Source organism: Mustela nigripes, chromosome 1 (genome assembly GCF_022355385.1).
Source record: "Mustela nigripes isolate SB6536 chromosome 1, MUSNIG.SB6536, whole genome shotgun sequence".
Lineage (NCBI taxonomy): Eukaryota > Metazoa > Chordata > Mammalia > Carnivora > Mustelidae > Mustela > Mustela nigripes.
In genome coordinates, this window is record NC_081557.1 from 117,579,317 (window position 1) to 117,604,160 (window position 24,844).

The following is a 24,844-nucleotide window of genomic DNA, read 5'->3' on the forward strand; positions in this document are numbered from 1 at the left end:
TAGATGATATGGCAAGAATTAGGCTAAAGGCTTTCCACTGGGAAGTATTAAGTACAGATGAACTATTCTACAGGTTATAGGTCTGCTATAAAGTGGCTTTCCCCAGTAACAAATCTTGATGATGTAAGAGAGATGACAGTAAAGGAAGATGGAAACATTAGCCACTGTTTTCAATTTTGCTCATGCAATTCACTATCTGCTGCAGGCCAGAGGCTGGTCCAACAGGAGGAAATCCTGTGCTCTGCCAGATTTCAAGTTGGCAGGGCACCTATGGGCAGAAGAGCAGGTGTGTTTTCACCGCCCCCCCAACCCTGTTCCTTTTTTTTTTTTTTAAAGATTTTTTATTTGTTTATTTGACAGACAGAGATCACAAGTAGGAAGAGAGGCAGGCAGAGAGAGAGAGGGAAGCAGGCTCCCCGCTGAGCAGAGAGCCTGATACAGGATTTGATCCCAGGACCCTGGGATCATGACCCGAGCCGAAGGCAGAGGCTTAACCCACTGAGCCACCCAGGCGCCCCCCTACCCTGTTCCTTTTAAGTGGACCCATCAGGCCAACTCAGCGAGCCCTACACAGCCACCTTCACTGGGAGCTCAATTATTCACAGTGTGAGAGCATTGATCGCCAAATAAAGATGACAACAGAAAATAACAAAAGATTTATTTTCATGTCACTGTCCTACTTTCTTCTGGCTATCGCTAACAGCCTGACAGTGTGTCTCTACCACCCTTGATTCCTGCACTGTTCAACACACCAATAGTCACAAAAGTATCACCTTACTGTAGAGAGAAGTAGCTTTTTTCTAAATCCCACTGGGCACAGCAGGAAGGTGGCCAATTCCCTGGTCCCTCTCCTCTTCTGACCCTTCTCTCCATCCCCACTCTCCATCCCATGGGTAAGGATCCACGCAAGAAGCTGAGTCAGCCTCAGCCTCCTCTCCTGTGCGACTCATCCTCACCCCTGGATCCCCCTAGGGGAACAAAGAAAAAGACTTCTGTTGTCCCATTTCTCAAATGGAGAGCCTTACAATCAACCAAGGTTTCAAACACAAAACCAAGCACATACAAAGCAATGTGGAGGCAGAGCTGTTTTGCAGGCGCTTTCATTTCAATGCCCCACTGGGAAGTGTTTCCCTGTACCGTCCTCATGACTTTTCCTCATCTTCCACAATGGCAGAATTAGATGGAAGAATTAACAGAAATGAGAGAAGCAAAAAAACATCTAACCCTGTAGGAACAGCCTTCAACCCAAGTCCAGTGAGACGGCTTGCAACAGTCCTGACACCCATCCCCCCACCCTCTATTCCTGTAGCCAAGCCCAAGCACCGACAACACCCACCCTCTGGACATTCAGGAATCACAGCCCCCCAAGGGCCAGGTTCTGTGAAGACGGGTGGGAGTCCCCTAGGAGAGCTGGACCTGCCCTTGCTCATCAGGAGACAACCTGGGCTGGCACTGCGGGCACCACCATGTGAGCCTCTGGAAGCCGCCCGGAGGCCCAAACGCCTCTCTCATGACCCGGTGTCCCCCAGGGCACTGTTCTTTCTGGTAGATCTGTGGGTGCTGCTGTCTGCCCTCGAACTTGCCCTGAAGCCAGTCCACACTGAACTCCACCACATGATCCACGAGGGCCTCGAGGTGCTGATGGCTGAGGAGCGAGCCGAGAGAAAGGGGATGGATCCCCGCTCTGTACAAGGCTTCATTCTTAATGATGTTCCCTGTGGGGAGGCAGGAAGAGGACAAGGGAAGGAGAAAGAACACCTCAGTCATGAGCCTCATCCACAACACTGACAAAACAAATGGAAGCTGGCATGATGGTGGCGGGAGGGCTCCTACAGATGACTGAGGCCGACCCTGTCATGGCCTGTGGGCTCTCGGGCAAGTCACCTACTCTGAGTCCACCTCCCTGTCTGCCAAATGGATTTGCTCATACTTACCTTTAAGGCTGTTGTAGAGACGAAAGGAAATAAAACTTGTGTGTGGCCCATGTTACAGGAGGGGGGTTATCCAAACAGCCTATGGAAGCTGACTGCCAGCATCTGAACCCCACTCAACCAGATCCTAGCTACGTGACCCTGGCAGGTTCCTTAGCTTCTATAAGCTCCACATTCCTCACCTGTAAAATAGCAATTGCTTACCTGGCTTTTGTGAGCAGTAAATGAGAATTCTCACACACACACACATACACATTCAGCACTGTGGCTGGTATGTAGAGAGTACTCAATAAATATTAGCCGCTATTATTTAAAATGTCAAGGGTAATGCCTGAGATATAAATCATTTAGGAAGTATTATTTCAATATTTTTCTACTACTGCCTCATTCTTGGTGAAGCTAGTCTTAACCCCTCCTTCTAGAATCAATAACTCTCTTCAAAATGTCCCAACAGTGCACTTTAACTTCTACCAGGCATTTGTCACAATCTATCTGAAATTGCAGTGAACTGAGCCCATGCTTGCTGGGCCATTAATAACCTCCTGAAGGTGAGACTTTGAACTCGGTAGAAGGGAAGCATTCAGCTTGTGTGGGATGAATGGATGAATGAAATCACTGCTCTTTGCTGGGGCTTCCTAATCACACCCCTAGTCATACACAACTTTTCTCTACAATTTCCTGGCAAACTACCTGGATTCCTATCTCAGCCGTACCACATACCAGCAATGTGTCTTTTGCTTTGGCTTCTTTGTGTGAGGAAAGGGAAAACTAACGAGTCATTATCCTACAGAATAGCAGGAAGGCTGAAGCCACACAACTAGCACGTTAAGAGGCACACGAAAAATGTCAGCTGTTACTAATATTGTTGGTAACAATGACTAGTCAGTAGAGCCTGAGGTCCTGCTATAAATAACCCAAAGGCTCCTTCTGGAGGTCTCTTTGTCCCTCAGGGCACAAGGGCTCCCACAATCATAATGTGAAAATGCAAGGCCGCTGTCTGGGGAGCCCCCGGGCCTCCTCCCCGCTCCTGAGGGGAGCTGTGCCAGCAGTAGGCACCATCAGGCCTTGGATATGAGGTGATTTTGTCATCAGTTCCCTCGACTGCCTCAGCAGCCAGTCACAGGGCACTAAGGCCTCTGCTGAGGTAGTAAGAGCAATCAGTTCTTGTAGTTCTGCGAGTTAGCTGTTCTGGTTTTCAGATCACTCAGCTCCTTTTCCCTCCCCCTGGAAAATGCTCACAGTTTCATTGTGCATGACACCTGAACAGAGGGAGGGAACCTGCTGCTTTACCCATGTCTTTTAAGATCCTGACGGAGGCCTGAGGCATCTGTGCTTTGCCAGCAGGCAGCCCCATCTGCCCGAGAGTCCCCATTTACAAACGCACTGCTCTCCCTCAGTAAACTGCAGAGCTTCTGGTGCCCAGCAGATACTGACTGAGTAACTGAGTACCTCCGCTGTGCCAGGCGCTACACCAGGCAGTGGAGGATTCAAGGAGAAAGAAAACAGGACTCCTGCCCTTTAGGAAGTTATTCTGTGAAGTGGCCATGGGCGGACTCCAGGTGATAATGTAATTAGGATGTGAATTCTGAAGCCTGGAGAGAAGTTAGAAACTGCCTCATCGAACTCCCTCAGTTTATTTACTTTTTTTTTTTTTTTTTTTTAAGATTTTACTTATTTATTTGAGACAGAGAGGGGGAGAAAGAGAGACAGCATGAGTGGTGCGGAGGGACAGAGGTAGAGGGAGAAGCAGACTCCCCGCTGAGGGGGGAGCTTGATGTGAGGCTCAATCCCAGGACCCTGAGATCACGCCCTGAGCCTACAGCAGATGCTTAACGGACAGAGCCACCCAGGTATCCCTCACTCCCTTAGTTTAAAAAATGAAGAAGTGAAACTAAAGAGATTAAGTGATTGCCTCAAGCACACAGGTGGCGGGTCTCATCCCTTTCCCGTCACTCATACCTAAGCCTGAGAAGTATCTTTGGTCCAACAGGGTATAGCAGACAGGCTGCTCCTGGCTCAAAGCTTCCAAGGCTTGTCTTCGATCAAACTTTTCCGACAAGATGTCAGAGGCAGGTCTGACCACTGGGGAAGAGCTCCAAGACATCTGACAATTATAGAATGCCAGGAAGCCGCCACCACCAAAGTACAGGACCAACCTGGAAGAAAGAAAAGGTCCTAAGTGCATGCGGCTCAGGGCACACATACATACAGCTCCCACTCAAGAGTTAAGTCACACGTTCATAGTGCTCCCACTCCACAGTCAAGATTCACCCAGGGAAGCTAAGACGCCAAGAGAGAAAAGGGATGGTTCTCAGGGCTAAATGCAGTAGTTAAAACATAAATAAATAAATAAATATATATATATATATATATATATATATATATCGCTCCCTCTTTCTGATCAGGGCCATACATGTTCACTAAAGACAACATGACCTATGGAAGTCTAAAGGCTCAGGAGGTGTGTACCTGCACAAAAGCAGAGTTTGTTGCAAAGGACAGAAATGGAACACTAGAGAGGTACCACTCCCAGTCCCAGCAAGATTTAACAAGAATAACATACCCACCCGTATGCCCCTGAACTTCCTGAATTCTAAGGTCACGAAAAAACTTTCTGATCTTTGATAAAGACACAATGGGTTACTATGTAAGGGCAGATAATCAGCCAGACTCCATTATCTGAAGGGAAATATCCATGTATCTGATCTAGATCATATTCTGGCGTGGAAACAAAAGGACAATTTTTTTTTAAATTTTATCTGAGAGAGAGATATCCCATGTGTGTCATTGTAGGGAGGAGCAGAGCGACAGGGACAAGCAGGTTTTGTGCTGAGCACAGAGTTCAATTGGGGTTTGATCCCACAACCCGAAATCACAACCTGAGTTGAAATCAAGAATTGAACGCTCAACCAACTGAGCCACCCAGGTGCCCCTAACAGGACAACTTCAGAGGAAAAGGCCTCAGAGACACATCTACCATAGTACCTGAGGTAATTACTCAAGGAAAAATAAATGCCTAATGGAAATGAGAGCAGCAGGGACCTCAAGCCAAGGGCAGAGGAAAAGGGTAAGACAGAAGGGGCAGCCCTGGGTTGCACAATATTTATTGTGAGAGATCCAGAGGACTGGATGATAGCACAGTTGAGAACTGTAGCGCATTAAGAAGGAATTCTGGAAATCAGAAGATACCCTTGTTGACCATTGGAAACGAGAGAGGTGCTGTGTGATCACTAAGGAGCTGAGGCACTTGGAGCTCCTAAAATGGCAGATTACCTCAGTGCTGATCCGTGGAAAACAAGGAGGAGGAGGAGGAGAAGCCTAACTCTGGATGAGGGGGTCAGCGTTTTGCTGAACACGTCTGGTCAGAGCACTGACTCTAGACAGATAGAGCGGGTTGAAGATGACATGCGACAACGTCTTAAGAAGCTTAATAGCTCACTGGCCTGGCCCACCAGCATTCAGGGATTTGGCTGCAGAAAAGCAAACACTGCAGAGTGAACAGCCTTTGAGGGTTGCTAGGTGTACAAAGATAATCAGTGTGGACTTGGACTGTGTCCAAATCGCTCTGCTGCTGAGATGAGAAGCATCCGCACAGAAGCTGGTATGCTTGTCATGAGAGCACAGTGAAAAATTGAAAAATCACTACCCAGGAGGATTCCTTGGAGGCTGTAAATAAGGTCACTAGGTCTCACACCAAATTCAGTGCTACTTCCAGGTGTCTGACATACAATGGAGCCCTGAGGCTTTCACGGAAAAACTGCTTTTCACTGGAATTCTAACTTTACTGAATAGATTTGTTAATAAGCATTATGCACACAAAAATAATGGGTTGCAAAACTAAATAAAAACAAAGAAGATAGGGTGCCTGGGTGGCTCAGTGGGTTAAGCCTCTGCCTTCAGCTCAGGTCATGATCTCAGGGTTCTGGGATCAAGCCCTATACCCGGCTTTCTGCTTCCTCCTCTCTCTCTCTCTCCCTCTCTCTGCCTGCCTCTCTGCCTACATGTGATCTCTGTCAAATAAATAAAATGTTAAAAAAAAAAAGATATAATGTTAATGTATATTTAATATTAATTAACTTAATTATGCATAATTAATAACATATATAGTTAACAATCTGGAATTAAAATTCTGAACTATCTCACCCCTCCCTTATTCCCAGAGGAAACAGGGTGGACAAGACAAAAGAAGTGGTGAAGTGGAACTATTTCAAAGGCCTCCTCTCAGAAGGATGAAGGAAAGGAGCAAAAAACCAATTTCAATAAGAAGGGAGACATGTTATTAGTTTAATGTTATTAAACATTTGGTCGTTATTAACCAAGAAAAATATGAGTCTAATTGAAAGGGAACATTATTACCAACAGAAAGAAGATGAATAGCAGTACTTGCTACTTACTCAAAAGGAATAAAAGATGGTGGGGGCAAAGGAGAAAAGAAAGAAACTTGAAAAATCCAACAGAAAAAAATAAACTAGGTATAATAAAATGGCAAATGGAAGAAAATCCAAATACCATAGTCACCTCATTTCAAAACAAGGAGTTTGAGTTTAAAGAGATACAAAAGCCAGAAACTCGCCATTTGTAAGAAATATACCTAAAATAAGTGAAAAAGCACACCTGTAAAGCACACACTAAGTGGAAAAAGACTATGTGGGCCAGTCAAACACAGAGTGGCATCATACCATCAAGCAAAGCAGAGTTCAAGACCAAAGGCAAACAGAAGGTCTGTTACTATCTTATTTCTTTTCTTTTCTTTTTTTAAGAGAGAGTGAGGGAGGTGGAAGGCAGGGGCAGAGGGAGCGGAAGAGAGAATCTTAATCAGACTCCGTGCTCAGTGTGGAGCCTAACACAGGACTCAAACTCACAACCCCGAGATCACGACCTGAGTCTAAATCAAGAGTCGGATGCTTAACTGACTGAGCCACTCAGGCACTCCAAGGGTATGCTATTATTTTAAAAAGCTGCAAAGAAGTCAGAAACCTTGATGCTTTGAACAACAGAGCAGCAAACACATAAACACACTAGAAAGACAAGGGGAAACCATAAAACCACAATCACCCTAGAGGATTTTAATGCTCCTCTTCCCATGTTTGGCATATTAAGTAAACAAAAAATAAGCAAGGATAGAGTGTTTAAATTACCAAAGCAATAACCTGTTCTTAATAGTTACATAAGGTTTTGCTTTTTATGAACATATTGTCTTCATTTACGTACACAAAACGTAAGCAAAGACCCATGACGTGTTTGACTGCAAATATGCCCAAAATAGAAAATTTACAGACTGATATCCTGATCACAATCCAATAAAAAAGGGGCAACAAAATGATGACCCCACTCAAACATCTGGAAAATCAGAAAATACTCTTCCTGTATAGAATATATAAAACTAATAATATTTATTTGAAAGACCAACAAAATTGATAAAACTCTGATAAAACTTAAGCCTAATTAAGAAACAGGAGGAAGCAACAAATGAAAATAAAAAACAAAAAGAAGGAAAAGGCAGACATAACTTCACAAGAAGAAATTTTAAAAATAAGAGAATGATATGTGTTAACTCTGTGACAATAAATTCAGAAAATTTAGTTAGGGTTGAGGCTTATTCGTGAAGAGCATTTCAACTGCCCTAGCTAGTGACTAATTTAGCAATCAGCCAGTGAACCAGCTTCAGGCCATAAGAGGTTGGCTGGGATTTTCTGAGAAAGCTCTGCTTGCTCATCTGAACTTCTAGAAAATGACTTATCTCTTCGCCTCTTCTCTCTTCATTGCAGACGGAAGGCCTGGAACTGCAAAAGGGCCTCTTGCTACTGGTCTAAGGACAAAACCAACATACGGGAAAAGGCCCAGGAGAGACAAGAACATGAAGCCCAAGGCAGGGAACTGAGTCAACATCAAAACCCACCCTCGCTTGAAACTTTCAATTATGTGAGCCAAAAAAATCTCCACACTTAATCCAGTCTCAGTTATCTTTAGAGTGCAAAGCATCTTACTAGCCCTAAATCATACTGTAAATAAATGCTACAGTTCTGAACATAAAAACATATTACTATGAAACTTTAGAAGATGGAAGAATAGTATGGCTTTTAGGTAGAAGGGGCCTTCTTTAGCAAGAAGGAAAAACCCAAGAGCTATTGTGAAAAATACTGATCACACAGGCAGTGCCTGGGTGGCTCAATGGGTTAAAGCCTCTGCCTTCGGCTCAGGTCCTGATCCCAAGGGTCCTGGGATGGAGCCTCGCAATGGGGAGCCTGCTTCCTCCTCTCTCTGTGCCTGCCTCTCTGCCTACTTGTGATCTCTGTCAAATAAATAAATAAATAAAATCTTAAAAAAAAAAAAAAATACTGATCACTGACTAAATAAAAATTTAAAATCCCAAGGAGTGGGGGGATGGGTAAATAGGTACAGAGGATTAAGAGATCTAGACTTCCAGGGAGCCTCAGTGGCTCAGTGGGTTACACCTCTGCCTTCAGTTCAGGTCGTGATATAGGGGGCCTGGGATCGAGTCCCGCATTGGGCTCTCTGCTCAGCGGGGTGCCTGCTTCCCTCTCTCTCTCTGCCTGCCTCTCTGCCTACTTATGATCGCTGTCAAATAAATTTAAAAAATCTTAAAAAAAAAAAAAAAGAAGTCTAGACTTCCAGTTATAAAATAAGGAAGTCACAGGGATGAAAAGTACAGCATAGGGAATATAGTTAATAATAATATTATTCTATAAGAATATACAATAATAAATAATATATAACAAATAATAATATATTATTATGTAATAATATAGTCGGTAATAATATTGTTTGGTGACAGATGATGACCACATTTATTGTAGGCACTAAGTAATGTCTAGAACTGTTGAATGATTATTTTCTATACCTGAAACTGATATAATAGCATTGATGTCAACTATACTTCAATAAACATCTTTAAAAATAAATAAAAATTTGTAAAAGTTTTAGATTAAAGAGCAGGATGGTATGAGTGGGGGGAGGGCAGAGGACAAGAATCTCAAGGGGGCTCCCTGCTGAACGTGAAGCCTGATGCAACGCGGGGCTCCTTCCCATGATCCATGAGATCGTGACCTAAGCTGAAACCGAGAGTCAGACACTTAACTCGCTAAAAACTAAAAAGGTTTTAAATCTTGAATGGCAAAAAGCACAAACACTGTCAAAGGACACAGGCAGACGTGAAACACCTGCATCACATATCACAAAGATTAACATGCAAAATACAAAAGCCTCTACAAACTGATAAAAAGTATACAAACAGGAAGCTAGTTAAGAATTTGGCTAAAGGAGCACTTACGCAAGGCCGTGAGGATGTTCGTTCTTAGTGACCAGCAATGACTCCTCTGGGAAATCTACACGGAGGTAATAATCCTGAACAGGGACTGAGTTTTACACACCAAAATATTCTTTCCACCACTGGCAGATGAAAACCAAGACAATTCTGTCCCTGAATTCTGAGTGCACTCGTCAAGCCATAAAACGTCCTTCAGCGCCATCCTACTCTCAAGAGTCATGCTTGTTGGGAAAGTTCTTCCCTTTTTCTAATCTGCCCCAGAATGTTTCCAGCCCTCTCCGGATGCAGGCACAGTCTCCTTTCTAGCACGGGTACTCTCTGCTAGGACTCGGGCTGCCGGCGAGCCGGTGGGACACCCACCTGAGTGAGCCCACAGAGCCCAGCCCCAAGCCTGCACACGGGGGGCCGTGTCAAACAGCACAGACCCGCAGAGCCACAGCCACAGCCTGCCCAACCACACCATTACCTTGGAATGGGGTCCCTCCAGTCGCCCCTCTTGTTTGCTTTCTTCGCTCTGGAGAATTCGTTCACCCAAATGCTGCCAAACATACCAAAGCTGACCTGCAGCCACCTCTCCGCAGCTCCCACAGCGGCATCTCCCCGCAAACCCTCCAAACCACTGTCTCCACTCGGAGCAACATGCTCCAGGGACTGAGAGGGCGGCTGAGAGGTTTTCTGGCTGCTGGGCCCCGAAGCCTGCTTTTGGTCCTGGGCCTCTTCCTTTCTCTCTCCTTTTTCTAGCGACTCTGGCAGTGAGATGTTGTCAAGGGAACCAAGTTCTTCATCTGGCTCAAATCTAAGGAATAATTTCTTTCCATGGACCTAGAAAAAAAAAAAACGAACACGATCTCAGTCTTTGCTATGGACTTGTTTGTGCCCCTCCTGTGCAAATGTATATGTTGAAACTTAACCCACAACAGTGATGCCATCTGGAGGTGGGCCTCCGGGAGGTAATTAGGTCAGTAGGGTGAAGTCCTTGCAAATGGGATTAGTGTCCTTATAAAACAGGCCCCAGGGAGCTCCCTTGCCCCTTGCACCATGTGATGTGAAGAAGGCAAGAAGCTGGCTGTCTATGAACTGGGAAGCAGGCTCTCACAGACACCAAAACTGCCAGGCTGTCTGATCTTAGACTTCCAGCCTCTGGAACTGGGAGAAATAAATTTCTGTTGGTTTTAAGCCATTCAGTCTGTGCTGTTGTGCTATAAGAGCCTGAACGGCCTAAGCCTTACAGACCCAGAAAAGGAAAGACTAAAGAGGTATATGCCAATGTTTATAATGCAAACTTATCCCTTCTTGCCTCTTCAAGGAAGCTTTCCCAAGCTTAGTATTTTGGACCTGCCTTTGGCCCTTTGTTCCAGTGGTACGGGCAGTTAGCACACGGTTTTCAAAGTGACTGAAAGCAAGAAGAATTGGATTAGCAGTAACATAGATCCATGCTAGAGAGCAGGACCACCCTAGAATAAGGGAGGGGAAATGCTCCCAATGTGTTCACGAATTAGCTGAGGAAGAAATACAAACTGTCACCATGTATTTAATTCATAATACTTCCTCTTTGTTAGAAATAAGCAGCACACACACCCACACGCACACCCCATACACTAATGGATGGCAGCTAAAGTACACTACATTTCAGATGCTGTAAATACACAACGTATTTTACACATTGTAGAATTTGGTACCTCTCACTCGATGAAACTGGATCTGGTAGAAGAAATGGCCACAAGAGAACTCACAATAAAAAAGAAAGTGACAATCAATAGAAATTGAGTATCGACACAAACAATGTATATAAAATGTACAAAGGAAAAGAATTAACTTCATCCCCAATGAAAACGATTTCAAGAAAAGTGGATGAGAACAGGAAATGTATATAAAAGAATGTTCTGTGTGCTTTGTATTCTATTTCCATAGCTAGCCCTACTATGTAATGTGCAAGTCCAGATTCCAGGATGAGCCTGTTCTGCATGTTCTGAAATTCCAGCAGCCTTTTAGAACCAAAACACCTGGCATCAACAATGGAAATGCCTGTGTTACTTTTTTGGCCTCCAAAAGTACATACTTAGAGACCACAGTTCTGATATGATCTCCAATTTGTCAATTAGTATAAAAATTTTAACTATAGTGGTCTTTGAAATCCTCTCCCTAAAAGAAGGCATTACTAAATAATGCCCTAAAATAAGGCATTTCTAAATAATTCCAGAATAACTTATCAGCAAATGTGAGCACAGCAGTTTGCTGCCACATATTAGAAATGGCTAACTGAACTACATAAAAAACTGAGCAAGAATTAAGTGGGCATGGGGCACCTGGGTGGTTCAGTGGGTTAAAGCCTCTGCCTTTCCTGCTCAGGTCATGATCCCAGGGTCCTAGGATGGAGACCAGCATCAGGCTCTCTGCTCAGCAGGGAGCCTGCTCAGCGGGGAGCCTGCTTTGCCCTCTCTCTCTGCCTACTTACGATCTCTGTCAAATAAACAAAATCTTAAAAAAAAAAAAAAAAGAATTAAGTGGGCATGATAGAATTCACTCCAGAAAATATTTTCTTGATGCAAATTCAGCAATGTTGGTATAATGCTGATGAAAATATATGCCAAATGCCCCTCAGGATCAAAATATTTACCGGGTCAAAAATGCCTAGGTCAGGACATCTTTGTGTCCTCTCCAACTATGGCAATTTCTACTGTCCCTCTTTTAAATTCCTGGGACACTGTTATTTCAATTAGCTGACCCTTAACTGAGCTTTTACAATGTGCCAGGCAGTGTGCTAGGTTCAGAGGGGCATACAAATGAGGAAGGCTCCACTCGTTCCCTCTGGAAACTCAGTATTTGAAGAGAAGGAAATTCTGACACGTGCTACATGAACCTTAAAAACATTATGCTCGGTAAAAGAAGCCACTCACGGGATGCCTGGGTGGCTCAGTGGGCTGAGCCACTGCCTTCAACTCAGGTCATGATCCCAGGATCCTGGGATCAAGTACAGCATCAGGCTCTCTGCTCGGTGGGGAGGCTACTTCTCTCTCTGCCTCTGCCTGCCTCTCTGTCTGCTTGTGTGTTCTGTCTCTCTCTCTTTCTGACAAATAAATTAATTAAAAAAAAAAAAGAAGCCACTCACAAAAGAACACACGTTGTATAATTCCATATATGTAAAATGTCAAAAAAAACCCACCAAACAAACAGCAAATCTATAGAAACAGGAAATAGACTAGTGGTTGCTTACGACTAGAGGCAGAAGGCAAGGGTGAAATGAGGAGGGGCTGATAATGGGCACAAGGTTTCTTTCTGGGGAGATGAAAATGTTCTAAAATCGATTGTGGTGATGGTTGTACAACTCTGTGTGAAGACACTAAAAGCCACCGAACTGCACACTTTAAGTGGGTGAATGGTATGTTATGTAAATTATACCTCAGTAAAGCTGTTACATATTTTTTAAAAGTTGGAGGACTGGTTAAAAGTCTCAGCATGTAGTCTCAGTATTCCACCCAAACTAGGATGGAATAGAAACAGTAACAGCCATGTAAGGAAGGACTCAATACTTATCCCCCATGCACTCTTTCTCAGGAGAAGATAATGAACCAGGTGCAGGGAGACTACTAACTATTTCCCAATATCTCTCTCCCCTCTTCCCTACTAACCAATTAACAGGGACCTCAATAACCTCAGCTACTGATTTAGGGTGCTTCAACGTCCTCAGCTAAAAAATCTGTCTCCCAGACTCTCTTAGAGATGGGGCAGCCAGTGAAACATATGCAGGAGTGCTCAAATGTGGTTTCCAGAAAAGCTCTTTAAAATATATGAACAGGCTTCTAGGTCCCTTTTGCCCTATCTCCTTTCCTTCCTCTTTCTTCCTGCCTAGAATGTAATGGCTGGAATCTCAGCTGCCATGTTATCACCATGAAAATGAGGGTCACCCCCAGGGAGGGGAGAGCGGAAGCAGCTTGGTGCCAGTGATCACACGTTGCTCCCATACCATCCTGGACTTCCTCCTCTGAACTTGACATTATGTCAAGGGAGGAAAAAAAAAAAACCCACACACTCCAGACACAAATAATCTGTTCTTCTGAATTTGTTATGAGTAAGCAAACACAATCCTAATACAGAAACTGGAGAACCAACCTGTAAAGACAGGGAAGGAACTTGCCAGAAAAAAAACAGGTGGCACAGAGTGGAGCCAATCTCTTCCCTCCTTCATTAGCCCAGTGTGCCTGTCTATAACTGCTTCTCAAACCTGAAGTGCCCTTTGTTTTCCTTTTGGTCGATCTAAATCTTCCATCCTTCAAGGTCCAACGCAAATCTCACCTCCTTCATGAAGCCTTCTTTTTTATTCTAAAGATTTTATGTTATTTTATTTTATTTTTTTTTATTTGAGAGAGAGAGCAGGAGCAGAGGGGAGGGGCAGAGAAAGAGGGGGAAGCAAAGCAGGGAGCCGGATGTGGTACTTGATCCCGGGACCCTGGGATCATGACTTGAGCTGAAGGCAGACACCTAACCAACTGAGCCACCCAGGACCCCTATGAAGTCTTTTATTCCAGGCTATCAGCACCTCTTCTCTGCTGAGGCCCTCAAATGAGCCTTAATCATATGCTCCCCTCCTTCCCATTCACTGTTACCTAATAGTTTCCCCTGTTGGAGATACAGGTCTTACTTTCCAAATTCAACTCTCCGATCCTTAGGAGGCAGAGGTGCAAAGAAGGGAGCACAGTGATGAGAATTTAGCCTCCTACATGCCAGGCAGTTCCTCAAGGCTGTGTCCCTCAGGCTTCTTGGGCTCCTACAACACCAATCTCTGCCTTGGTTTACTAGAAGACCAGCTCCCAGTTCCATCTCAAGGCTCCCCGTCCACACATTGTCTGTCCATTCAGCCATTCCTTAAATAATCTCTGCGAGCCAGCTCTGTAACAGGCACCAGCTAAGTGCTAGGGTTCCAGAGATCAAAGGATCTAATCCTGCCCCTGCCAAGCTTGCAGCAGTCTGGTCAAAAACTCTCCCGGTAGGAGCGTAGGAGCGCATACCTGGAGGTCAGGTGACCTGGGCCCCCACAAGCGACATCAACTTGGATGGAGTATTCTCCCTCTGAGGCCCCATCTCCAAAGGTAGAAAATGTAAGTGAAGGTCTAGAAGACCTCTTTCAGATCTAGAATGGTTTTATAACCCACAAGGTGTGTGCGAAGGACAAGGCAGGGGAAAAAGAGAACCAGTATTTATTGAGCACTTGTGTCAGACATAAAGTCTGTTTAATACAATTGTAACTGCTAAGTATTTATCCTCATCTTACAACTGCAGAAACTACAGCTAAGAGATTAAGCAACTTGCTGAGGAGCTCACAGCTGAACAGCAGGCTAATTTATTTTTTCTAGAGACAATTACCGTATGTATGCTTCCTAAGAGCTGCCACTCAGCGAAGTGCTAGGCATACAATACTGATGAGGGCATGCATCTACCCTGTTGCTTGGTCTCCTCCACTCAACCAGCAGGACAAACTCAGCAATAAGGATCTATTAGGAGGAAGTACGTACGGGGTCCCCAGCAAGCCCAGAGAAGTCTCTCTCCACCCTTAGAGCAGGCAGGCCAGGCTTCTCAGAGGATGTGATGGAGAGGCTGAATCCTGAAGCCGAGGAATTACCATGGTCACGTGAAAGGATGAGAAAGGGAGCAGAGTTGGGGGGGGGGGGAGATCTGCCCAAGCAGGGGAGCAGCACATCAAAACCATGGGCAATAAGGATTGGCGGAGGAACCCCAGAGAGTTCGACAGGACTGGAAGAGAGATTTGGCACAGGGGAAGAAGCAGGCCTAAAGAGGCACAAACCAGGCCACAGAAGCCCTGGGAGCCCCTGGAGGCAATTCTGCCTGATGCTAAGGGCATGGATGAGGCCACCAGAATCCAGATCATAAGGCTATGCTCTTTCCTTCCATCCCTGCTAGTTCCCAACCACAGAAGCACATTCGGTGACCAGAATCACTCCAGACTCTCTGAATCAAAATCTACAGCTCATGCCTGCACCGAATACTTTATCTAGTTCCACATGCCATTGCAATGCCCACTCCTGGCTAACATCAGACCTAAACATCAGACCTAAAGGGGATGAGCGCTATGGGAGTCCTCGCGTGGTTGCCCTGGGCTCGAGGCAGTGATGGCACCAAAGTCTTGAAATAAATTCTAAGGGAATCACAGGATGTGGTGATGGAGTCCACCCATTTACCTGAGGTGTCAAACAAGCCCATAGGAACTCACCTGTGTATCTTGGAGCCACAGAGACTGCAAGCTGGCAGGGGTCAGCTTCTGACTGCTGCCCCCTGTCTTGACCACCTGCTGCCCCACAAAGGGGGAGACCAAGCGGTGGAACTTCCTCACAGAGGGTCCCTCTGGCATCCCTACAGGCAGAAATGGAGAAAAGAAGCCACTGACTTCCCAGGACCACTAATAGGGGCACTGTGTGATGAGGAGGCGGAGTTCAAGACTATGACAAGTGCAGACATGAGGTCATGTTAGTTCAGAGCATGGAAAGGCTACGTCAAACCTAACTGCAGATAATTGCCCCTGGGAACTGAATACAGCTGGGGTTGTTTTAACCCTGACATATGGTTATCTGTGACCCCATCTATCTCTGCCCCCAATCATCGAAGTTCACTCAGAGTTTATGTATAAAGCATTGACATGTTTGAGTCTGAGTGGTGTGTACCCTGGCTTCTGGAAGCTCAGAGTCCCTTCGCGCCCCTCTCACCCAGGGTACACTGCTTAACCACCTGTTCCCCACCCCCGCCCCCTGCACAAGACTGTAAGTTATGAAAACCTGAAGGACTGCGTGGTACGTTGCAGGGGGTAGCTATCGCAGTTCAGCAATTCTAAAACACAATTAATTATCTCTAAAACGAGGATGCCTCTTACTATATCCACACCTTCTCACAGCTGAATTAGCAGCACATCCAATAATGTGTACTTTACACCTGGTGGTGCTTTAGACCCCCCCCCCCCCCCCCCCCCCCCCCCCCCCCCCCCGTCAGATCTTTAAGACACTGGAGAGTCCATACTGACAAAAGTGCTGGGTTGCAAGGAGACCTCCTGACTGCAGCCTACTTTAACCTCAGCCAGCTCTCAGTGCCCGGGTCCTCTCCAACAAAACGAAGTTTCTGGAAAGGCTTTCATCTGAAATGCACCTAATCCTTGAAATCTCTTTCACAGAGGGCACATTTAAGGTATACTCACGGAGATGTAAAGGCGGGCAGCAAGTTGTCTCCGCCCTAGCCTTAAGGGAGTAGATGCGTAAAGGACTTCAGGACGCTAACGGCAGTGAGGCTGGTTAGTTAGTAGACAGTGGCGGAGAAGAGGGCGTCAGGGCGTCCTCTTCTCTGAGGTTAATCACTCACTCCCCCTGGGAGACTAAAACGGCTGCTTTTCCCAACTCTTTCTCGGGGTGAGGGGAGAAGATGGGGGGTCTCGGAGACAGGCTTAAGGACATTGGGGGAGGCTCCCAGGGATAAATGCAGGGCGGCACAGTGGTGAATAAACCAACCAAAAAACTGGGCCAGGGGTGAAGTCCCATAAGGCACGCTGCTTCTAACTGCCGGTCACTGCGATGGCTCGCCGGTAGCGACGACTGCGCGCAGCCCGCGGGAGAGGCGGGCACTCCCGACCGTAGCGGCTCCCGCACCGCTGCGCAGGGAGCCTACGCCGCCTCCCGCGGCCTGCTCCCCCTCTCCCCGCCCGCGCCGGCCGCGGCGGGGGGCGGACGGCTGCACTCACCGGCTCCTGGCCCGCGCCCCTCCGCCCGCCCCAGCACCGCGGCGAGGCCCGCACGCCGCCTCCGGCGCAGGGCGTAGAGGACTCGACCGGCCCGCGTCCGCGCACCCCCCGCCTGCAGATGGATGCGGAACGGTCCCGGGAGTAGGGAGCCGGGAAAGGTCTCGAAGTGGGGAGAGGCGGGGTGACGCAAGGCTCCTCCTTCGCCGGGGTAGTGCTTGCTGTTCCCCCGGGGCGTGGGATAGAGCGGGACTCCGCCCCTAGGGCGGGGAGGGGAGGGGCCCCGCTCGGACTGGGGAGGGCGCGAGGCTCCTCCCCTGAGAGAGGGGCTCTCTGGAGGCGGGGCCGGGGCCGCACTTGAGGACCAGGGAGAGTGGGAGAAGGGCGGAGGGTCAGAGGTCCGGCTCGTGGCAGAGACGAGGCAAATCGCATTTGGAACGAACGTTTATTGTCTTACGGAGACATGAGGTTATAGAGAAAAGTGAAGTGTCTAATGAGAACTTTTCTTTGAGTTGATTTTGAACGGTTTCCAAGCTCAGGTCATTTGGCAAATGAAAGAGGTCGTCAAGAAATTCTCATGAAAATTTTAAAGAGTGGGATCTTTCACTTTATATTATTTGAGTATTATTGATTTTGTCATAAGCAACTTTTGCTTTATCAAAAGGAGCATTTAAATTTTTGTTTCAGAGAGTAATAAAGATAAAATGGTAGACTATTCAGAAATAATTGTGTTCCATTGTTAGTTCTCCAAAGAGGATGGGGGGCCAGCAGTTTCCAAGAAGACAACAGGGATGTTTGGGGAAGTGCCGGAGCACGTTTTTTGGAAACTGTCCAGGATGGCAGTCACCATGGACGGGAGAGAGTCCTGAGGAGGAGGACTTGCTCAGCACGGGAGATAGGCCCATTTCTTTCTCAGGTTGTGAACGGCTGATTGAGAGAGAGCAGTACAGGTGGCCTGAAGGGAATAGCGGCAGGAAGTGAAGACAGGAAGTCTAGGAAGGTTTGGGGTACTGAAGTTCCTCAACACAGCGGAATCCTGGAGACAGAGGGCATGAGGTTTACAGGTGCTGAATTTCCAGGAAGGATCCCCTGAGAACCTTCTGGTCTCCCTCTTTCTATATCTGGCCTCTTCTGGAGAACAACATCCCCACTGGGATGCCCCTGCTCTAGGATCAGGTGTACACAAACAGTAGCTTCTGGAGCCCTAAATCCACATTCTGGAGCCCTAAATCCACATCAGACCCTGGCTGAGCTGGGAAGGAAGCCAGAGCCACAATCATTGCCTTGCCTCTTGGAATGAATGCCTGATGCCTCAGAAGGCTCTGCAGAGGTCAGAGGACTCTAGCGTTAAGAAATCAAATGGTTCACAGCTTGACTCCGTCATTTATACTAATAGCTATTTGTTGAGTACATACTATGTGCAAAGCACAGCTGTAAGCTCTTTATGTTGAACTGCCACATTGTCAGCCATGGGAAGACAAGCAAGTCACAGTATCTCTGTATCTATTCATGTTGTGAGATATATATATGGATTTATCATGGAAATATCAAAAAGGAGGGTTTCTCAAACTTTAATATGCCAGTGAATCACCTGGGAATCTTATTTAGATGAAGATTCTGACTCAGCTTTTTAGCAGGGTGCAACATTTTGCCTTTCCAGCAAGCTCCCAGGGGCTGCTGCTGTTGCTGCTCCGTCCAAGGACTGCACTTGGAGCAGCAAGGACTTGACAGTTGGTAGGCAATTGGCAGACACTCAGTGATAAGTATTCTTTGAATGAATGATTAAAGGAGATATTAGATGCAAAACACTCATAAACTGTAAAGTGCTCTGGAAGTGTATGTAAACATCATTCTAAGACAATAAGGTTGGAGAAGGACAAACTCCTAAAAGAGTATATCTATAGAATAGCAGTGAAGTGAAGAATACTGTTTCTGTATCAGACTACCTGAGTCCAAATCTCACCACTCAGTGGATGGAGCTTGGGCAAGTAATTTACTTTTCTGTGCCTCAGTTTCTTCATCTGTAAAATGGAGTGAAATGCGTAACTTACTGGGCCAATGTGGGACTTACTGAGATGATTCACATAAATCTCTCTGGCCTAGAGTTCAGTATGTTTTAGTTATTATTATTCGCCTCCTGGATTTGGGGCAACCCCAAAGCCCACAGGAGCCTGGGTCTCAGCACCTAGCTTTCTAAGGGCCATGCAACCAACTTCTCTGTCTTCCTTTGTGCCTCTGATTTCTCCAACATAATTAAAGTTACAGTGAACATGAAAATCGAATATACAGCCACCTCAAAGTCGGTGAAAAAGGAATAGGAGAAAAACAGTAGAATCTGGTGAGGAATAAGACTACCAAAGAAAGAGTTTGGGGATTCTGAACCACAGAGAGGAGGTTTTACCTGTGTCTAGAGGCATATGAGTTTTGTGACCTTTAGTGAGTTACTTAAAATCCAGGGGTCGTATCTTCTTTGTGCTGGAAACATGACTGTGAGGGATATACATGTGTTATGTGCATATATAAATCTACTAGCAGAGTCTGACCTGCACTGGTGCTTAATAAGCAGTAGATACATTTTTTTAGCATGATTTCTGGGCTGACCTCTGCTTGAAAATCAGGCTTTTATAGTCTGGTGACCACAGGTGAGGAGAACACTGGTGCCCCCACATGGTGAGTGCAGTAACTGCACGGATGGGACCTCAGTGCCCGTCTCAGGAGCCTCTTAGGAGCCTCCCTAGACGGGTAGGTGCTTAAGAGTGGCTCTTCCTCACACCAGCTCCATGGCTTTGGGCAAATTCCCTCAACAATGAGACAGGAGGGCTTGGACCAGATGATCCCCGAGACCCCTCATGATCTGTAAATGAGTCAGACCTGGTCTCCCAATGCAGGTATCCTTTCTTCTAGCGGGGTCCAGTTTTCTTTCAGTTTGACTCTCCCAGGCCATCTACTGGAAACCTTGGCAATACTAACTTCCCCAAATCCTTAGCAGCCTGTGTCTTGTAGCCGCATCGTATTCCCACAGACTCAGACCCAGAAGCTCCCAGGAATTCCTAGTGAGGGTGTCCTCATGAGAATAGCTAGATTTTAGGCTGCAGGACCTCCTGGGCGCCAAGCAGCACCAGGGCCCTTGACAACTGCCCTGAGATTGTTTGACTGCTTGACTTCACAGCTTTAATAGAAAGGTCCTACCAAGGGCCAGGATACCCTGGATGGAGTTGACCCGGTCAGTTTGGCCAACAGAGTCTTGCAGCACTAGACTAAAGCAGAGCCTTGAGAGCAGGAGTTCTTAACCTGGGGTGTATGGAGAAGTTTCCAGAGTTTATAAAACCCTTAAAATAGTGAATAGTGTGCAAAATCTCAGGGTATGGGTACCTTTCTGAGAAAGTGGGTCTGGTTTTTATTATATTTTCAGAGAGGTCTGGACCCCCAAAATCTTAAAAAAACAAAACAAAACAAAACAAAAACCACTGCCCCAAATTGCAGAAATGACTTACTTAGAATGCTCTCTATGCAGGACCCTGCAGGAAGCCTCAGAAGTGTGTTCAGTTCCATGACCTGTGGTCCCTCTCAAACCTCTTCAGTGCAGCTGTGTAGTGAGGGAAGACACCTGCATCATTGGATTTAAGAAAATGCACCAGAACTAACACACAGCATGCTTTCCTCTGCAGTGTGGCTGCCGCAGAAGACCCGAAAAATGTTTCCCACTTCCCCTGCCTCCTTTGCTGGCATCAGACCCTTTCAGAGTCTGCAAAACATTCCTTAGTAGCTTGTCACCGATGACAAATTCCTAACCTTATGAGGGACATTTAGAAAGGACTGATGACAAAAATCGGTCAAGCGATTTAATTCTACTTGGGGCCCCAAACTAAATGTGGCTAAGAAGCCATAGCCTGGTTCTCTTAGATTGAGATGAGCATATTGTCTAAAGGGAATCTAAAGGGAATTCGAACATGTATTTATAAAATGGCTGCAACTTTGGAAAAAGTAGTCTCCAGGATGGCTACTTTGTGACATGATACTTATTGTACGTATAGCTACTGAAACATTTTTAAGTCATTACTTAGGTCACAAGAAAAAGGTACAGTTTTCCATTTGAAGAACCTCAGCCTGGAGTCTCCAGAGGAAACTTTTCAGATATTGGGACGCTGAGGTTTCATCTGTATCAACAAGAGCACGTAAGATTGAGAGAGAGGTGGGGTGTCTGGGTGACCCAGTTGGGTATCTGCCTTCAGTTCAGGTCATGATCCCGGGATCCTGGGATTCTGGGGTTGAGCCCCACTTTGGGCTCCCTGCTTAGCGGGGACTCAGCTTCTCCCTCTTCCTCTGCCCCTTCCCCTGCTTGTGCTTTCTCTCCTAAATAAATAAATAAATACATAAATAAATACATACATAAATACATACATAAAATCTTAAAAAAAAAGATTGAGATTTGAGCCCCTTTCTTATAATTTCAGAGCCATTGGCCCAATCCTGGATGCTAAACCAAGTTCAGTGTGTGTCTGGGGAATAATGTCTTTATGTCTTTTCCTGACCATTCTCACAACATGACAAAAAGGAAAGGCAGCATGGCAAGGATGATTTCAGGTTATTGGAGCAATCATGACTGCGTAGAACTCAAAGGGACCTTAAAGATCTCCTAGGTCCAAAGCATTTCACAGATAAAGATGCTAAGGGGAAGAGCCTTTTGGTGAACTGCCCCCAACTATTGCAGCTAGATGACAGCCAAACCGAACTATAATTCTGAAATTGCAGGTTCCATCTTTGGCTCTTTCTGGTAGACTTCCTCCCTCAGTGTTTGAGGAAGAAGCATGGATAGAGATGGGTATGGAATTCATTGCAGGAGTATACAACAGTGGTCCCCTTCTAGAACCTCTGGGGCCCTGTGATTCACCCAGTAAGAACCCATAAGCTGTTTTTAAATAGTCAAAACGGCCCAAGGTAACCATCCATCTAATTGCCACACCGGGATCATAAAGCTAACCAAACTGGATGTCCTTGCCATGGATGGGAGGTCAACCAGCTCAGTGTATCAACTATCTGGTGCTTGTTAGCAGGGATTAGCAGTTATGTCTTCCTTCTTTTGAAAATGGAGGTGTCACTTACATGTGGTTCTGTCTTTGATCTGTGAAAAATGAGGAAAAGCCTAAATAATCATGTAAATAAAACAGTTTCAAATCATGAGAATTATGACAGGTGTGGGATGGGGTGAAGGGGATTTTGGCTGTGATAAGGCTGGAAGCCATATTAAGGATATCTGCAAGGCAAGCTGCCCCAGGAAACAGCTGTCAAGGATGTCAAGGCGGGGGTGGGGGGGTGGGGGGTGGTATTGACCTCCTGGAAGTGTTTCCCACCCATATGACTAGAGCAGTGCTGGGGGATTCTTTGAATAATAGAGCATTGTCTTTAGGATGAAAAGCACATTACCTATTGTTTTGTCCGCCTATTGAGGATTCTGTTACTTCAGTCTTTTCTTACTATACCCATCCCCCATCCCAGCTCAACCGTCTCAGATAATCAAGAACCCTAGAAATAACAGATATTGCCAATTTTTTATTTTCTTGAGTTCCAAAGGAAAAGAACAAGGGAGGAAATGAGAAGTCTAAATTGTTTACATCTCGGGGCGCCTGGGTGGCTCAGTGGGTTAAGCCGCTGCCTTCGGCTCAGGTCATGATCTCAGGGTCCTGGGATCGAGTCCCGCATCGGGCTCTCTGCTCAGCAGAGAGTCTGCTTCCCTTCCTCTCTCTCTGCCTGCCTCTCTGCCTACTTGTGATCTGTCAAATGAATAAATAAAATCTTAAAAAAAAAAAAAAGAAGAGGCTGCACGAGAGACTGCAGCCCTTGTAAAGGGTCTGCAGTATGGTCTATGTACCAGTATTGTGCTGCTTCTGAGTAACTCCTCGCAATCAGAGTTTCACTGGTTAGAAACCTGCCACTGCTCCATGATTAGAACAGCAGGTGCCCCTATTTAAAAACCTCTTCTAAACCTTATAAAATCCTTATAAAAGGATAGGTGGAGGTGGGCCCATCCTCGTTTCTCAGGTGAAAGGGGGCCACCGCAGTTGTAGGACAGAAGGCAATCACCAGAGAGCAGGAAGAGGAGGGGATGGAGTGTGTGTATGTGTGTGAGTGTGCGTGCGTGCGTGCCTGTGTGTGTGTATGAAGTGTAGGCAAGGGGGTCTCATTTATCACCCTTCACTCAGCAGAAGTTCCCTTTTTGTGTCCATCTGAAGACCTCCCCACAAAGAGCCTGCAACCACTTCTAGAGGCTGGGCCCGAGCGCTGGGTGCCTTGCAGGCTTTATCTGAACTCCTCTGTTCCTGGTAACTGCCAGCACCACTGTAGATCACCTCTGCAAAACTGAACTCATGCCCTCCCAGGCTTCAGACCAAAATCGAACCGGACTTGGAAAAATGAGGTCTGTTTTCATGTTCTCTGCACTTGGATTGTTTAGTTCTCACAGTTACTGAACAGTCTGTTTGCGAGTGACATGCCACAGACCCTAAAGGGGAGAGTAAAATCGTCCTGGACCCAGTGTGGTTTAGAATAGCAGCATGCCCCAGGAGGCTTCAGGACAGAGGCCTCAGTGGCTGAAATGAAAGAAGCGTCAGGGAGCAGAGACCTTGGGAATCCAGGTTCCACCTCCCAGGCTAAACTTTGAAGCTCTGAGGCTGGTCCTTGGTTATGGGATGACACACCTATTTGGGTTGTTACGGGAGATGGCATTTGGTTCTAGCTTCAAGCAGGGCAAGGACACGATCTGAAGAGTAGTCTCCAATGTCAGAAAATGATTAAAAAGCAAACAACAACAACAACAAAAAAACCCCTCCACTCCAAAAGCAGCTTTCCAAATGGCTATTTCTTATGCACTCAGTATTCAGGTGTGTCAAATTCTAGGAGCTCAAGAGGTGGGAGGTTCCTCCAAATAACCCGTACCCAGTTCCATGAGGTGCATGTCCAGTGAATACAAACATATTTTTCACTCTTACCATCCCAAGCCAGGTATAATCACAGCTAAACATGCTACAAAAATTCAAAAATGCTCTCCGACTATTACTTTAAATTGCACTTCCAAAGGTTTCGCCCTAGCAAGAGGTGAGAATGTGAAGGACTGATTAACCTGGACACATGCCTTGTCTGCTTCACTCACCACATCACTGTAATGATGCTGTCGTTGAGAGAGCCTCCCCACCTCCAATCCTCCCACACCAGCCACTTCCTGCCCCTCGGGGAATTGCATCCTTTAGAATATCCTGATTGATAGCAACTTGACCTCTTCTGAGGATGGACGCGATCTGGGGAAGCAACCAAGTCTGGAGAGCAGGAAAGCTGAATCCAGCTTGCTGATACCATCTGAGCTGAAGAGCAAGTTATGTCTCTATAAAGAATGAGGTTGTTCTGAAAGCCATTCCTAGGGGCCTCTGGGTGGCTCAGTCATTAAGCATCTGCCTTTGGTGTAGGTCATGATCCCAGGGCCTGGACTGAGCCCTGCATCGGGTTCCCTGCTTGGCCAGAAGCCTGCTTCTCCCTTTTCCACTCCCTCTGCTTGTGTTCCCTCTCTTGCTGTGTCTCTGTCAAATAAATAAATAAAACCTTAAAAAAAAAAAAAAAGAAAAGCCATTCCTAAAGGGAAGTGGCAAATGTCTTCAGCCAAGACTTAGTCATCAGAAAACGTGTGCTTCCCAAAACCAGCATAAATCCTGCTAGGGTTTATGTTTTTGAATCTCTTATTACTCGTAGTTGTCAGTCATCCACTACACGTTCTTCTGGATTATACCTATGTTTATTTAGTAGGTTAACTGTTCCTTAGCAAATTTAAAAGCTTTTCTAATTTTGCATAAAATTTGATTGTCCTAAGTTTTTTTCCCCTTACCTGCTCAGAAATAATGGGGGTGC

The 24,844-nt window shown here is 46.0% G+C and overlaps 1 protein-coding gene across 3 annotated transcripts; it reads right to left on the bottom strand.

Moving 5' to 3' along the window:
- Positions 1-641: 641 nt before the first annotated feature.
- On the bottom strand, positions 642-17,151 carry NEIL2 (nei like DNA glycosylase 2). Of its 3 annotated transcripts, none has more exons than XM_059372147.1 (5): positions 16,955-17,151; positions 15,446-15,585; positions 9,686-10,041; positions 3,891-4,087; positions 642-1,715 (listed from the first exon to the last, which is right to left on the bottom strand). In XM_059372147.1, exons 2-5 carry the CDS (start codon positions 15,581-15,583, stop codon positions 1,402-1,404), a joined length of 1,005 nt encoding a protein of 334 aa, XP_059228130.1. In that variant the 5' UTR covers positions 15,584-15,585; positions 16,955-17,151; the 3' UTR covers positions 642-1,401. The 3 variants fall into 3 exon arrangements, with proteins under 3 accessions (XP_059228130.1, XP_059228134.1, XP_059228128.1); XM_059372151.1 differs by lacking the exon at positions 16,955-17,151 and adding an exon at positions 16,725-16,948; XM_059372145.1 differs by lacking the exon at positions 16,955-17,151 and adding an exon at positions 16,418-16,948.
- Between the last annotated feature and the right edge of the window lie 7,693 nt (positions 17,152-24,844).

What these genes read in the sequence shown, in the direction of transcription:
- NEIL2 (XM_059372147.1), bottom strand. Translation starts at nt 15,583, where the DNA reads ATGCCAGAGGGACCCTCTGTGAGGAAGTTCCACCGCTTGGTCTCCCCC. An exon ending in TGTGGCTCCAAGATACACAG is followed by an intron (nt 10,042 to 15,445) that starts GTGAGTTCCTAT and finishes TTTTTTTTCTAG; the next exon opens with GTCCATGGAAAGAAATTATT. An exon ending in AAGATACTTCTCAGGCTTAG is followed by an intron (nt 1,716 to 3,890) that starts GTATGAGTGACG and finishes GCCTCCCCACAG; the next exon opens with GGAACATCATTAAGAATGAA.